The sequence below is a fragment of the Salvia hispanica genome, chromosome 3 (genome assembly GCF_029641045.1).
Source record: "Salvia hispanica isolate PSC_SH4W2 chromosome 3, Shi_PSC_v1, whole genome shotgun sequence".
NCBI lineage: Eukaryota > Viridiplantae > Streptophyta > Magnoliopsida > Lamiales > Lamiaceae > Salvia > Salvia hispanica.
The window spans coordinates 28,502,037-28,518,162 of NC_142694.1; the positions used below are offsets into that span (position 1 = coordinate 28,502,037).

General features: G+C 35.4%; 3 protein-coding genes across 3 annotated transcripts; 1 reads left to right on the forward strand and 2 right to left on the reverse strand.

Annotated features, from left to right (window-relative positions):
- The first annotated feature begins 656 nt into the window (after positions 1 to 656).
- Positions 657 to 2,350, forward strand: LOC148930496 (nicotinamidase 1-like). The gene is made up of 5 exons (XM_089067785.1): positions 657 to 961; positions 1,202 to 1,385; positions 1,459 to 1,592; positions 1,687 to 1,872; positions 2,138 to 2,350. The coding sequence occupies exons 1-5, from the start codon at positions 731 to 733 to the stop codon at positions 2,216 to 2,218; spliced, it is 816 nt and encodes a 271-aa protein (XP_088923911.1). The 5' UTR covers positions 657 to 730; the 3' UTR covers positions 2,219 to 2,350.
- A 287-nt stretch (positions 2,351 to 2,637) lies between these two features.
- Positions 2,638 to 5,947, reverse strand: LOC125196675 (kinase-interacting protein 1-like). Its single transcript, XM_089067471.1, has 2 exons — positions 5,583 to 5,947; positions 2,638 to 5,505 (listed from the first exon to the last, which is right to left on the reverse strand). The coding sequence occupies exons 1-2, from the start codon at positions 5,674 to 5,676 to the stop codon at positions 2,849 to 2,851; spliced, it is 2,751 nt and encodes a 916-aa protein (XP_088923597.1). The 5' UTR covers positions 5,677 to 5,947; the 3' UTR covers positions 2,638 to 2,848.
- A 1,429-nt stretch (positions 5,948 to 7,376) lies between these two features.
- Positions 7,377 to 9,415, reverse strand: LOC148930497 (uncharacterized). The gene is made up of 2 exons (XM_089068917.1): positions 8,146 to 9,415; positions 7,377 to 7,701 (listed from the first exon to the last, which is right to left on the reverse strand). The coding sequence occupies exons 1-2, from the start codon at positions 8,618 to 8,620 to the stop codon at positions 7,652 to 7,654; spliced, it is 525 nt and encodes a 174-aa protein (XP_088925043.1). The 5' UTR covers positions 8,621 to 9,415; the 3' UTR covers positions 7,377 to 7,651.
- Between the last annotated feature and the right edge of the window lie 6,711 nt (positions 9,416 to 16,126).

Here is a 16,126-nt window from a genome sequence, read left to right on the forward strand (position 1 = left end):
TCCATCCACAAAAATAGTTTCATTTTGCCATTTTGAGATGTCCATAAAAATAGTCAAATTTTTTTAAAGTAGAAAGTTTTTATTGGATCTCATATTTTACCCATTTTTTCTCCATTCTCTCTTACTATCCATTTTCTCATTATACTATCTATTTTCTCATTCTCTTTCTTATTTTATCAATTTCTTATCTGTCACAAATTAAATTGTTTTTTTATGTCATTTATACATCTACAAAGAGCTTTTGCCTCGTAAAATGCACCCCAAATTTAGGTCAGGGGTTGGTTAGCCATACAAAACAAATGTAAACGTCTTTCCGAAAAATTGAAATTTAGGGGCTAAAGTGAACAACACACTAAGATACATGAAGACTAAGTTTATATTGTTGATTACGTTAATGTGAGAGGTACGATCCCACTAGCCGATTACTTTATGTTTGAGTGAATGTCACAAACACAATCAAGCCAAGGAAAATAACAATGGGGTCACAATCAAGAAAGTTTGAATGTATCTTCTTCCAATTAGAAAGTTTACATGTATCTTCTTGGAATCTAGCTGCAGTCTTACCATTCCAGGAAATTTATTTCAAACAAGACTGGAGGATGTCGGGCGTTAAGTATTCAGTGTATGTACATGTAAATGTGAACACAAGAAAGAAAACCATAAACTTCCTTCAAAATTCAAATGGTTTTAATTAACTGTTCTTTTTAAGATATATCGTGACAGAAAATTAATGAGCGGTGGCAATAAAAATGCAATCTTGACCGGGTTCCGCTCATATTTAAATCGCTCCAATCTTGACTTAAGAAAATCAAGAATCATGGTTTCTCCTCGGGCAATACAAGTCTTGCAAAATGAGCTACCGTTGGAGCAGGAAAATCTACTTCTCTCCGGTGAAGTCAAGACCGGTTTGGTGCTTGTCGACATCGTTAATGGCTTTTGCACCGTTGGTTCTGGAAATCTCGTGAGTCACAACCCCTTTTCCTAATTATTTTCCACTTTCTGCAATTCCTTTCTGATTCGTTGATGGTGCTATTGTTTGAGTCATTTGTGTACGTGTCATTGTGTGTGTATATAGTATTGGCCGTGTAGAACAAAAGTATTGCTTGAAAGCATGTTTTGATGAATACAGATTGATGTTAAGTGCCAGTTTAGATTGATATGATTTGTATCTAGATTAATGAGAAGGTGAATTTGGAAACAGGCACCACAAGCTCCTGATGCTCAGATTGGTGGAATGGTTGATGAATCGGTGAGGCTTGCTAGAGGGTTCTGTGAGAAGAGGTGGCCTATCTACGCGTTTCTCGATACCCATCATCCGGATGTTCCGGAGCCTCCTTATCCTCCTCACTGCATTGCTGGAACGGATGAATCGAAACTGGTTCCTTGTAATACTTATTCAATCTCCTGCAATGCCGTGGAAAGTGGTTTTTCATTCTCTCATGACCATTCCTTGTGCAGCATTACAGTGGCTGGAAAATGAACCGAATGTGACATTGCGATGCAAGGACTGTATTGATGGATTTATTGGTTCTTTGGAAAAAGATGGAACGAATGCTTTTGTGGATTGGGTGAAAACAAATGGGATCAAAGCTGTGGGTGTTTAATTTTTTCTTCTGCAGCTTATTGCTCTTGTCGTATCATATAGATTGCCTTTCTGACCAACACTCTTTTTTTCGTTTTCCTTAGATACTGGTTGTAGGGATATGCACAGACATTTGTGTCCTTGATTTTGTGTGCTCGGCCCTGTCTGCTAGAAACCGTGGACTGATATCTCCATTAGAGGATGTAGTTGTGTATTCTCGTGGCTGTGCTACTTTCGATCTTCCAATAGATGTTGCCAGAGACATGAAAGGTGCTCTAGCTCATCCACAGGTTAGAAAACAACTCTTCATCTACTCATCTCATTTATACGGCTCCCCCTCCATGGATTAGATCGTCTATAAGTATTGATACAAGTGATTGGACATAATGAGGATGCATGAATTAAGTCTTAAATTTGTATTCCATGACATTCTTTGAAAATCTGTAAGTGAAATAGTAGATTGGAGGTGATCACAAAGATAAAGAAATGTGAGGTGGGAAAATGATATACATTGCTTTTTCACTCTTTCAGTTTTCCTTATGCTATCTATTACAGGACCTAATGCATCATGTTGGGCTTTACATGGCCAAAGGCAGAGGAGCGAAGGTGGTTTCTGAAGTTGTTTTGGGTGTATAAATAAATGTGTAACTAAATTATAGTATTTGATAGTATTTTTGCAGCTTATCTAGTGATTTATCGTTAAACAATCGAACTCTACCTTGTTTCTTTGCTTGGTATTAAAGCAATAAAGATGTTATCTTTTTGTAATCTGCTGCATTTTCAGTTCTGATATTGAAGGTAATTAATAAGTAGAACAAGAAATGAGGCATTGATAAGAATTTTGGGTCTTCAATGGTTAATGCCATAGCTGTGTCGAAAAGCAATGGCACAAACTGAATCGCAGGCATTGTAAAATAATGAAAATGAACTAAGACTCTTCGAGTTGATGTCTCCCTAAGGAACTTGAGTCAGCCTGTTTCGTTGGTGTGTGCTTTATTCAAGTTGACGAATAGAGGCGTTGTGTGAAGGCGTTATTGTTTTGCAAGGTGTTTGAATGGATGGAAGTAAAAGATAAATAAACCAGAAACCAAGTTATGAAAATTTGATGACAGTCTAAAGTCTGAAACTGCTTCAAGAGATGAACAAAGGGAAAGAAAAAGGCAAAAATATCATCTATCTAAATACCAAATTCTAATTACAATAAGGAAATTAAAATAAAATAAATGATAGTCTGGACTGGAGAGGAACAAGATCTGGTGGTAGTGATCAAATAGCCGGAAAAGCTCTGATAGCATGCACTTTTTTATTAGTGTGCATAAAGTTGAAAAGTGACTGTTTCTGCTTCTTGACCTTGGTTCCAAATATGAGGTTGCTCATAGGAATCTTGGACCTGCTTATCGCGTGCTGCAGCTGTGGCTGATCAGTGCAGATGCTGAACTCGCGATTCAACTGTCGCAGATTCTTCTCAATATCAAGCTGCAGCTGGCTGACATGATCTAGGCATGTCTGCAGCTCTTCCCTAACCTTATTATTCTCCTGTTTCATGCTCAGAATCTCACCTTGCAGCTTTGCAGCTTGATGGCTGCTGAACATGATCTCGTCCTCCTCGACCCCTTCCTTGAGAGCAGTGGTGATCTCCTCCTGTATGCTGCACAGCGACGTGAACCTGCGCTTGAGCTCATCTTTGAGGCAGACCCGCTGCTCCAGCCACATGGTCAGCTCCGTCTGGATCTCCCTCAAGTGCTTGTATATTGGCCGGACCTCTGATTTAAGCTGCGAGGTGATGCCTCCTTCCTGCTTCTTCTTCCGCCTCAGCTTCTTTATCTCATCTATTAAGTCCTGTGCCTCACTCTTGAATTTCTGGACTTGGTGAAAAGCGGTGCTGAATCTCAGCCAGAAATCGAGGTTCTCATCTAGTATTGCGTCAATCATCATCCGCAGCCTCTCCTCCACAGCTGAAATCCCAGGAGGATTAACCTTGAAGATCATCTGGATAAAGTCTTCCTTCCCTTCCACGTCCAAGTCTTGAGTTCCTGGTTCCTGTTTGGCACCCTCATCTGCTGATTCGGATTGGGATTCGCCCTCTTCCTCTTTTTTGCCATCCTTGTTTCCTTGCACAAGGGTTAGCTCCTGCTTGAGATGCTGAATCTCTTGATCCCTCTTCATGATAGCTTGTTTCAGCTCCCTCAGCTGCATCGTGAAGTCGAATTCAATGTCTCTGTCCTTCTTCTCTGTATCACTGAGCTTCCTCTTCACATCCTTGTAGTTCCTAAGGATGGTGGTGTATTCTCTGAGAAGGATCTTGTCTCGATCCTCTGCCCCGTCCAGCAGCAGCTGCTGCCAGCTCAGGTCACTCTCGTCAACTTGGTAAGGCACGGGATCCTCCTCGTTGGAATGCGGCTTTAGCATACCAGCATCCTGCTGTTTCTCCAATGAGCTGACATTCTCATCGTCATCATCATCACCAGCATCGTCCAATATAACTTCTGTCTCCACTTCGATGTCAGCCTCATCTAATACTGGCACCTCTTTCTCGTCTCTCGCCTCCTTCTTCTTGGACTTATCCTTCTTCTTACTCTCCTTCTCCTTCTTCTTCTTCTTCTTCGACTTGTCATGCTTACTCTGCGAGGAATCAGGTTCCACAGCTTCCTCATCCGGCCTCACGGTGGCCAGCTGCTCTGAGAGGTGATCGAGGCTGCAGCGACAGTGAGCAAAGTTGGCCTCGAGCTTGCTGTTGTGAGCTTCAACATTGCTGTTGAGCTCCTCGAGCCTGCTGAGCTTGTCCTCGAGTTCCTTGATCCTGTTGCTGAGGCTGTGCATGTCGCCCATGAGTGTCTCCTTTTCGCTCTCGAGCTGCTTGATCTGTTCCCGTAGCTCGTCCGAATCTGATCTCATGGTGTTGATTAGGACAGTCTGGGACGACACCGCGGTCTCCAAGCTGATGACCTTGTTCACCAGCACGTCGATCTTCTCGGCAAGCTGAGTGACTGTCAGCGCCGCGGAGGAGCTGAGGTCGATGCTCTTGTCGGAGGTCATGGTCTCCATGTCGTTGAGCTCTTGTATGAAACCCAAGGTGACGTCCTGTCTATCCGTATCCGGCATATCTTCATATTGTTCGTCATCAACACAGTCTTGCCTAAGGGACTGGAGCTGGTCGCGTGCCTCATCGATCTTCTCGGCCTCGTCTTGGGCCTCCTTGGCAGAGTTTTCCTGCTTCTCCTGCAGCGCGGAGAGGGTCTCCTTGCAGGATTTCAAGGCAGCCTCGGCCATCAGAGTGCAGGCTTCTCCATCATCGATCACATTATCCACCTCGTACTCGTCCTGCAGCAAGGAGACCTTCTCCTGCATCTCCGCGATCTGGTTCTCGATCTCGTAGAATTTGGCTAGGCCGTTCTCGTAGGAGCTTTTGCAGAACTCCTTGACGGTCTGGAGGGCAAGGATCTCCTTGTTGACCCTGTCGATCTCGAGGACAGCCTCGTCTTTGGTCAAGCCGGATTTAGGGGTAGGAGGCTTGGGGCGGGACTTGGACTTGGAAGAGAAGGTTTTCTTAGGCTGGAACTGTTTGGAAGCGTTGTTGATGAAGCTCTTGAGGCTGTCCATGGATGCCTTGGGAGCTTTGGGGATGTTGGTGGACTTGGGTGGGGCTTTTTGGATTGGTTTGGTCGGAGGGCAGTCGTCGTCCCCGTCGTCCATGGACAGCTGGACCTGGTCGGGGAAGACGGTAGCGATGGTGTTGTTCGCATTCTGGAGCTCTTTCGAGATGATGTCGTAGCGGTCAGCCAGCGCCTTGAATGCTTTGTAGGAGTCCTCCACCGCGTCGATGAGCTCTGGGCGGCGCTTGTAGTACATCTCGGCCCTCTTGGCGAAGGAGTCGCCATCCTCCGCGATCAGCTTCAGCATGCACTGCACCTTGTCGTCCATGTCTGCGGTTCGTTTCGTTTCATAACCAAAACCAAAACCAAAACCAAAACCAAAACGAAAAATGAAGGAAGAATGGTACCGAGGAGGCTCTGTTCGAGCCATTTCGTTTGCTTGTTACGGATGTGGTTCGCCCACCACCACGAACAAGCGTTGCTCGCCGCTCTTTGCAACATCTTCTTCTTCCTCTTCTTCTTCTAAATCTTATTTATTCATATAATTATCAACCACATTCTCACTAGACTCTGTCTCTATTTTTTTTTACTCACTTGTGATTGTAATACAAGATTGGGAGTGTGAGAGTTTGAACAATACCTCAGATTCTATAATTTCGTGGTTTAGGAGGTCTTCTCGTTCCAAATTCAGCGTGCTGTGTGAAACGTGGATTCCTAATATCAAATTTTAGGATCTCCTATATGTTGTTACATTTTTTAGGAGGTCTGTCACGTTAGTTATAAATTATAATCAATTTTATTGGATCAAGATCTAAATAGTCACTTTATATGTTTGTCCAAACCTAAATTGTAGTACTATTTATATGTCTCAAACATCGCAGTTTAATGGTATTCTTCAATTTTATAAAGTGATTTACCACTCTTATTACCCAGTTAAAAGAACAAAACATAATTAGAAAATGCATACTCAAACGAAATTTAGTTTTTGAACAAAATTGAACTTTTTTTTATTTGCATGGCTGAAAAACTGCAACTGCTCAACGTCATATAGTAATATGTCTTGTCAAAGTCGTGTTTTGAGATAGTAGTGATTGAATTATTTTTACCGTACTGTTTGCAAAGAGAAGCATAAGTAATGATTAATAATAAAAACTAAATAAGAATGAAGAACAAAATACATATCGAATTGTAGCATCGGCAAACTGAATTCTCCATTCATGAAAGGTGTAAGCTAGCTTCCTAGCTAAATGATGTGATGAACCAATCATAGAGTGATTAATGTCTGAGATCATAGGTATTGAATTCAAATTTCAAATCCACTATGATACGACTTTTAAATTTTGTTCATTTATTTGTAATAGAAGTGAGAATTTATACCCCCATAAAATACACTGTGGAGAGATCTTGTGGTCTCAAATGGTGGCAATGACAATTGAAACAGCCATAGCAAATTGAGCCTTCAATCTTTGCGACCAATTATTAATAGCAGGCCAATCACTTATCTATCATCATCATTCGTGATATATGACCATCACATTAACATGGACACATCTCTATTTTTAATGCTTATCTTTGATAATTGATAGAATATGTTGGCTTTACAAATTTTCTAGAGAAGGAAGAATTTCTATTCCTTTCATCCAATAGTAGTAAAGTATATGAACACTACCATTGACCAATTACTTTTGTTGTATTCGTCGATTGATTCTTCACGCACAAGTCTACAATTTTGTTAACTATACATATATTCAAATTAAATAAGTTACATAGTACATAATTTAAAAATAAAATAGAGTCATAGACTGATATGCACATTCTCATCATCTAATTAATTTTGCAACATATTAAAATGTTACAATTAATTATTGCTTTTCAGAGGGGACCAAATAAAGCTAAAAAGTGATAGCCGCAAACTAAGAATACATTTTCAGCCTTTGGATGCCAAACAAAATCTAAGGCAGTGGGGTCTTTATTAGAGCATTCTTGTCCTAACTCTTACCATAATCATTGAAGAAATACTCATAAGCAAAAATCACTTGTGAATTTTAATCAAGAAATAGCAAAGGTCACATGATCTGCATTTCATTCTTCAAACGTAGCATGCAGTTAGCAATAATCTGTTTCAAAATACAATCTTTTTTTTATCTGATTGATAGTAAAGAATTAAGGAGGTGTCAAATAAAGAAATTACAGACAGGACAACCAAACAAATATGTACATAATTTATTTACAGAAGAGGGTAGAAAGTCTGAACATCATTTAGCATATTTACAATGCTGCTTTATACATTACTACTAATTATCAATATTAATGTCAATATACTAATCCACATAACAGAAGAGCCTAACACAATGCATTGTTTCTGCCCCAACACATATAGATTTCCAGTAGCACCTTACTTTTTAGGAAATTACAGAATGTAGAAACCAATAGTTGTATTAAATGATGGCAAAATTTGGAAGTGATTAGCAGCAGATCAAGATTTTTGGAGAGAGGAAAGCCACTGTTCCATGTACTCCCTACCGCCTGCCACAACAAACGAGACGAAGCTGAGACAGGAACGAATACGAACTAACAATAGTAAATTCTCCATCAGATTTTATATGGTGAGTTTATAGGTATGATGGAATGGAAAAGAAGCCATAACTGGAACTGCATTTCAAGAAAGAAATCAAAACAAATTGGAGTTTGAGATGAATTTATGCTTTTAATTCATGCATTTCAAAGTTGGAAAAAACTAGTTTTCCACATAACTTAATATCAGTAAAGTCCCTTTTTAGCTATTCCTAAGCATAAGATTCATTAGTTTTTATCCAAACAAGAATCCATGCCTAATGCAGAACACAGAGCACATGATCATTCCAAACACACAACCAATATGAATTAACAAACCAAACACATATACATATTAAGCACATATGAAACAACAATTCATAGGAAATTCAACAAGGCATTAAGAGACAGCCATACCAGCAGAGTAACCATCCAAGAACTGGATACTGAGATCAGCCTCCTTTGCTTCCAATCTCTGGCAATCATGCCTATAGCAAGGGACCAGCACAGCAAAGCTGTTGTCTCCCTCGTCATCACTCTGGAGGAAATCGGGGGCGTGAGGCTCCATCCACCCGATAGACCAATCCGAGTCATCAGATTCGGAACCTGATAAACCAACCCCATCTGATGGCACCACCACCATATCATACTCTTTATCAATCCTTCTGCTCCTCTCCTCCCTACTCTTCCATTTCCTCTTCAATTTTCTATTCCTCATCCCTCCATCACCCTTCTTCGTCGAATATAACTTCAAATTCTCAGCCTCTCCTCTCAGCCCCAAGCCCCACTCCCCCACAGAATTTATTGAATTTATCATTGAGCCATTTGAGACTTGCTCTTTATCTTCCCCACCCAACCACAACCATGGGAATCTAGTGAAAGAAATAGCCATTTCTTTTCTCTCTCTATGTCACTCTTCTCTCAGACAAGCACTTGTAGATAGCAAGAATCAATGAATTGATGATAGAAAGAATCCTGGCTCAATTAAATAGCAATTTCAAACAATTAACAAATATTCAACACACATCTTTTTTCCAATCAATCCAAAACAAAAACTTTGGATATTAAATGCTAAAAGAAGCATCCAAATGATGATTAAATAATTAATAGCCCCTAATCAACATTACACAAAATACTAGTCGAATTTTTAAAGAATGCTCAAATACAATCTGAGCTCTTCCAGATTAGATTAATAACCAGTCATAAATAAGCTAATTCATACACAATCACATATAAATCACCAAGATTTCAATTTCAAGAGTTGAACGAGTCTTAAACAAGAATGCCTAAATTATAAAAAAATATATAATCTTGGTTCGTAAAATCCAAGAAAATGATCAAAGGCAACCGAATTGAAAAGCCCCTTTTAAAAAGACTGCAGCTTTTGGAAATTTCAGAAGAAAATTGAACGGTGAAAACGCCCTAAAACCAAATTGAAGCCAGGATTGAAGAAACAAACGAGATATGACACAAAAGAAGAAAGAAGCGAGGTTAGTAAGAGGGATAATGATTGCAGAAGATGAAGACAAAGATGGAAATCCCCAAGGGGTCGAAAATTTTAGATATCTCCCAAAGGGTCGACCTATCTCTCAAAGAATTCCATTTTCAATGGACTCCCCTCTCTCTCTTTAGCAGTACTTATCTTACACGCTTCAACCATAGTTATAGAATTGTGGATTTTGATTAGGTGTTGTGCCCGTCGATGCAAACGTGTGAGTGTGTATACACAATACACACAAGGGATACATACTATTTACCCAAATTACTATTTCGCCCCAAACGTTTTTACTTTCTACAAATTCAGCTTTCTTTTATTTTCAAATGTATTTAATTGGGAATTCAATATAATCACTCCATTAGATTTTTGAGTCTATTCTATCTAAATGACTACTTAATCGAACGAGGATTAATTGGGTCGGTTTACAATTTTATAACATTTGTATTTCAAGTTAACTCAACTAGCTAATCAACCTAAATAAAATTTTTCACTACTAATATTATGAAAATTGAAGACAACAAACATAATTTAAATACAGTTAGTTAGTAAAAAATTTAAGAATTAAGAATTAAATAAAATTGCGTTTGGTTAATCTTAAGTTGTCGAGCGTAAGAATATAGTATAAGGAATATTAATATGTTAGAACAATAATGTAAGAGTTATAAATTAAGAATGAAAAACATAAAAGGCATCGATTATTTTAGAATTCAAATGATTTATTTGTTAATTATTACTATAATATATTAATAAAAGTTACTAGATAAATATAATATACTTATAACTTAGAGAATTAATTTATTTATATATGCATCGTTATTCATTTTATCAAAATTATCACTGAATTATCAAATTAATTTTCTAACGTGGTGAAATAAGAGAAGATAGTCGCTCCTAGACCAGCCATCGAATTCCGAGTCAACTCTACTCGAATTGTAGACTAATTGAACTAAAATTTTATCGATGAACCCTAATCTATTTAAATTACGAGTCATTCCATCAGTCTACGAATTTTTGGATACTGGTGAAATCTCTTATTCTTTAATATCAAATAATTACATTTATATTAATATCATGATCACTGACGGACCCAGGTGGAGTCGGCCGACCCCACCATCGGCTGATGAGTGCCGCCGGAAACCTCTGCGATTGGCGGCCGAGACACTGCACAACTCATGATCCGACCCCACAAAATTGGAAATTTAAGAAGGAATGAGAGAAATAGATATCACTGATTGCTTAAAAAAAGGTATTAAGATAAAAAAATAAGAAGGAATTACGAGAAATATAGCTTGAATGTAAAGAGAGAGGTTTTGAGAAGAAGCGGCAGGCCTGTTAAACCTAGAAGCTTTTAAAATTGCTAGCATTATTTTAAGTTTTACAATTCCTATGCCTGTTTTTTTTCTTCCCATATTCATTCGGAAGGTGGAAAGGTGGGGTATATATTTTTTATATATATATAAACTGCTAAGTTATGAGTAATTGAGGATAGATCCGAATTTTAGTTTGATTTTTAGTTAAAACTCATTCATTTTTGAAATATTAAAAAATGTTAATTAAAATGCTTTAATGATTTGATTTTTATTTAATTTTTATTAATATTTTTAATTTTTAACTTCCAATCTGTTGTCAAAAAATAAATATATCAATAAATATTAAAAATAATTATTTAAATATTATAAATGTTTTTAATGCATTGTATCCGACCCCACAATCTATATTTTCTAGGTCCGTTATTAATCATGATTCATTGTTATATTTTTTCTCATTATATTCAATGCCTATAAAAACGATTGTTTGGAAGCAAAATTAAAACAGCACCCTGCACCTATATGTAAAGTTAAGGTCAATTGAAATTTTCGCCAACTAAATTTGACCCACCCAATTTTTTCTTTACCCGTTTTAGAAATTATTGCAATAATCAAGTCGACTTATAGCAGAATAGCCGATAAAAATTAATCGGAAACCTAACAAAGTATATATGATGTGAATTTCATTTAGGCAAATGTTCAAGAATCTGATGGTGGCGTGAAACAAAATTCAGACTATGCATGTTATTTTTAGTTTCAGAGTGAACAGCTGTCACTATACTAAACAATTTTTTATAATTATAACGAATTTTACTAAGGAAAACTATTCAAATTAAATTTAAGATTATAGACGAACATGCTCCACCCCCACGACTATAGTTATATCAAAATTGACTTAATAATATTTTAAAAGATGACTTGGCAGCGTACGTAATAATTGGACTTAATAAATATATCATATACTTAATTAAAAAAAATATCTAGATATTTGTAGTACAGTTAGCAAATGATTAGTTCATATTTATTATATCTAATAATTTTTATTAGCTATTTAGGTCATTCATATTAATAACCATAAAACTAAAATCGTTCATTTCCTTCGTAATTATGATTTCATAACATTTTTACCTTAAAAATAATTATCTCATCTCATCGTTCATTCCCTTAAATATTAAGGAGTCAATTGAGTATAAAGATCAAAAATTTGAATTTCGACAACAGTAATGTGAAGTTTCATCCAATGTAGTGGCTCCCTATACTCCCTTCATCAAGCTGTGATTAAATGGAGTACTATGTTGGGTCGGGTGCGGGGGTCTTTTGGAACAAAGGAATCAACTTTTTTAGTATAATTCATGATCCTCTAATTTTATTTTGTATTCATTTCGTAATTAAAACTAGATACCCAACTATTTTTTAGTCCTACAATTCCAATTTAATTAAGTAATTCATTAATATATTAGTACATAATTAAAATCATAATAAAATAAAAAATTATCGATAGTTAAAGTAATTGGTAAAGTATAACTAGATGCAAAATTACATTACTAAAATTGGTAAAGTAATAGTAGATGCAAAATTACATTACCAAAATTACATTACCAAAATTACTTTACTAAAATTGGTAAATTACATTACAAATTATCTATTAAATAAGAATCTCGTTTCTTCATTTTGGTCCGTCCACGAATAAGAGTCTCGGTTCATAATTACCATAAATGGTAAAAAGACCTCACATTCCACCAACTCATTCTACTCACTTATCATTTAAAACCAATATAAATTAGTGGGACTCATATTCCAGTAACTTTCTTCCACCCACTTTTTTCAACATTTATTAAAACCCATGTCGGAGATGAATGAGACTCCCATTAACGGACGGATGAAGTAATTATTATTTTTAGTGCAAAATTGGTAAAGTAAGAAAGAAGAAGAGAAAAAATGAATAAAGTAAGAGAGATAAGGAGAAAAAAGTAGTGAAAGTAGTATTAGTGGATTGTGGGGTCCATTTCCTAAAATAGAAAGTTTATATTTGTAGGAAACGGACCTTAAATGAAACAATTTCTATTTTTAGAAAACGAATGGAGTATAGGGAGTATGGAGTAATACTATAATACTTCATCTGTCCCACGTTACTTGAGTTATTTCTTTTTCGCAGTCATTTTGGAAAAATAATACAGTAATAAATAATTAAATTGGAAAAAGATATAAAGTAAGAGAGAGAATAATATAGAGAAGAGTGCAAAATGAGTGCAAAAATATCATATAACTATTAAATATCATTATTTTTCTATGCTTTAACTATTAAAGCATTATTCTCTCTTTTACGCTACTTTTTCTATGCTTTAACTATTAAATATATATATATTTTTAAAATGAGTGAAAAAAAGAAACGCACTACTAATTAGTATGGGAGTGGTTCTTTCACTAATTTATGAGTTAATTTTTTACTTAGTATCAAGTATTGATATATTTTATGATGTGAATTGATATAATTTATGATGTTAACTGATATTAATATATTTTAAAACTAGTCATATAGTTCTGTTGTTCTGATTTTTAAAAAAAATTATATCTAAAATAAACCATCTCCTACTCATGATAATTCTTATTTTTCTGAAAAATTTCCACGAAAAAAGTCATAACAAGAAAGGGGTACATATATCTAAAATAGACCCTTTTCAAAGAATTGAACTTTTTATCCAGAAAAAGAAGGGAAAAAGGAAATCTAGTAGTAGCATATATTCTGTATGATGAATAGGCACGCGGCTGATGTGTATAAGTTATAAACTTATAGCCCATACGAAACCAAAATATCCATGGATAAGATAGAATCTATTGATCGCCTATCTTTTTATGTTATAAATACAAGTATATAGTTATCAAACTTATCATAAATACGACAATGTATTTTGGAACTCTATATACATAATTAAACAAATTAAACTATAGGGATGTGATTAAATCAATAAGTTAAATTTTGTTAAAAATTAAAGCAAATCTCGGTCATTGGATTTTGTGATGTAACCGCTAGATTAATGCCATGTGTCATCTAATAATGTTGTTCGGCTAATAATTTAACGCGTTTTAGTCCAATAATGTAGATTGTGTAGTCTAATAATGTAGCTCGGCTAATAATGTAACGTTTTTTAGTCTAATAATGTAGCTCAGATATTATTATCACAATCATCTAATTTAAGGATCCAAGGGCTAGGATTTGCTTTGATTTTTAACAGAATTTTACTCATGAACCTTAATACTGCGCAACTATACGTGTGTATATATACTATATTCATTAATTAAGCGTTTCTCTTGGAATCTATTTTAATGACATGGAGTAGTAATTAAGTATAGAAAAGTTTGGACTCATTAAACTTAATTGTCAAATAATTGAGGCCAGTTGTAACCAAAAAAACACTACATTTGAGGCCAGTTACTTCTATTTCCAGTAAATAACAAAACAAATATCTACATACACATAACACATGTATTTACATACATACATTACATATGACAAACTATAATGAATTTATAGAAGACAAAAGAGTTGCAACTTGCAATATATGACATTTTAGTATGACCCATGAGTTGCAAAACATCAGGAAGAGTAGAAAAAAGAAACCCACACAATAAAGCACAAAGCAAATTGCATCCATCCCTACCAGTTGACATGTGCAATATAATATGACAAGGTGATAGTTGCAAGTTGATTATAACTTGTACTTTAATGGACTCAGTATGTTGGTCAAATTTTGAATTCAAATAAATAGCCCAATTGCAAACAAAATACATATCCGATCCTCACATAAATACTAGTAGTAGTAATTTTGTTGCATTATATTGGATACATTCAACATTACCAATTCATCTTTAAGTGTATGAATTGGGTATTCAAAATTGAGGGCTCATTTGTTATCGATTATACAATTGTATAATGCATCTATGTTGTTATCCAAAATCTTGTTTGTTTCGAAAACTTTTTTTGTAAAGCAATGGTAATAATAATTAGTGTCATAACACTTTCAAGAAAAGAAAAAAATGGAAAACGAGAGAGGAAATTTAATTTATATAGCATTTGCATGGACCATAGACTAATTATATATGCAATAACTTTTAACTTGTAACTGAGTAATAGGTTATCTTTTCCAAATTTCTACCTCCGCTTTGATTCATTGAACATTTGCACATTAATTATCCCATTAAGTAATTGGTTATCTATTCCGAATTTTCTACCTCCACTTTGATATTCATTGAACATTTGTGCGTTTACTAACCCACAAAAAATTTACAAGTCTCCAATTGTTAGCATAATATTAATGATGTATAAATGCATTACTTATAGTATTAATATAACTTTATCCAACTACCATAGATTCTCATGTACTGTAATTAAAGTTTGACACGATATTTGTAGTTAATAAAATTTTAACACTAAGTCAAATAATACATTTTGAACAATAACTTCGGGGGTTTGAACTCATAATTAATACTCCCTCCATCCCAACTTAATTGTCAGCCTTTTCCATTTCGGTTCATTCCAACTTATTTGTCATATTTTTTTTTTTTATCATAAATGTTAAATAGGTTTCACATTCCACTAACTCACTTCATTCACATTTTATTATAAAACCAATATAAAAAATGAATCTCACGTTCCACTAAATTTTTCAACCAACTTTTCTTTATATTTCCTAAAATATGTGCCCACTCCAAGAATGATAATTAAATTGGGACGGAGGAAGTACTATCGAACGTACAGTGGCCTTGGTGGAAGTCATGCTTTGAATAATCCCTTTTTCCAATTATTATTAGAGTTTTAAAGACTTTTTTACCTTTTTCCACGTGTTAGGTTACAACTTACAATAACACTCAATGTTGCCAAAGAATTAGCGAAAATTAAGGTATTTCAAGTGTTCCAACTAGATTCGTAAATCTTAGTTTTAACATTGAACCAAATCAACACAATCTCCAAACGTCTTGGTTGAGCTTGCCCCATACTTGAATGTTTAAGGTTGAGTCGAAATTATCGTTGAATTGAGTTAATAATCAATTGACACGATTGACATCTTTAATTATAGGGTTATTTGCATATAAATACTCAAACTTTCAATATTTTCTGATTTTCTCCTAAACTTTACTTTTAAATACAATTATACAAACTGTGGACTTTTCTAGTTTTTTCCAAAATGAAAAACCAATATTGACATCATCGTTTTGATTTCATTATATTTATAAATAAAAAGAAATCCATGTCATCATTTTCCTTATTTCTCTGTGTCACTTCTCTTTGATACTCTTTTCTTTTTCGCTCTCTTCTTTCTGTTCATCGTCATTATATCTGTGCAACTCTCTTGAATAAAGCTTGACATCCGGCTCTGCATGGCCGCACAAGCTGGCATGAAGGTCCTAGCTCGACACGGGTCATGTGTGGGTTAGACGTCTAAATTTTCCTATAGCTCAATGTTGCACGGGCCGTGTGTGGGTTAGATGGTTACAGTACAACCCGTGCATCTCCCACACAACACTTGACATTTTACCAATGGGGAGACATGAGGAGAGAGGGAGGGCTTTAGCCCCCAATAATTATTTTTTTTAT

Bases quoted from the DNA above. Each gene is read 5' to 3' on its own strand.
- LOC148930496 (XM_089067785.1), top strand. From the start codon at position 731: ATGAGCGGTGGCAATAAAAATGCAATCTTGACCGGGTTCCGCTCATAT. The intron at 1,386-1,458 runs GTAATACTTATT...TTCCTTGTGCAG, and splicing joins TGAATCGAAACTGGTTCCTT to CATTACAGTGGCTGGAAAAT. The intron at 1,873-2,137 runs GTTAGAAAACAA...TATCTATTACAG, and splicing joins GTGCTCTAGCTCATCCACAG to GACCTAATGCATCATGTTGG.
- LOC125196675 (XM_089067471.1), bottom strand. From the start codon at position 5,676: ATGTTGCAAAGAGCGGCGAGCAACGCTTGTTCGTGGTGGTGGGCGAAC. The intron at 5,506-5,582 runs GTACCATTCTTC...AACGAACCGCAG, and splicing joins GCTCGAACAGAGCCTCCTCG to ACATGGACGACAAGGTGCAG.
- LOC148930497 (XM_089068917.1), bottom strand. From the start codon at position 8,620: ATGGCTATTTCTTTCACTAGATTCCCATGGTTGTGGTTGGGTGGGGAA. The intron at 7,702-8,145 runs GTATGGCTGTCT...TTGTTGTGGCAG, and splicing joins CTTGGATGGTTACTCTGCTG to GCGGTAGGGAGTACATGGAA.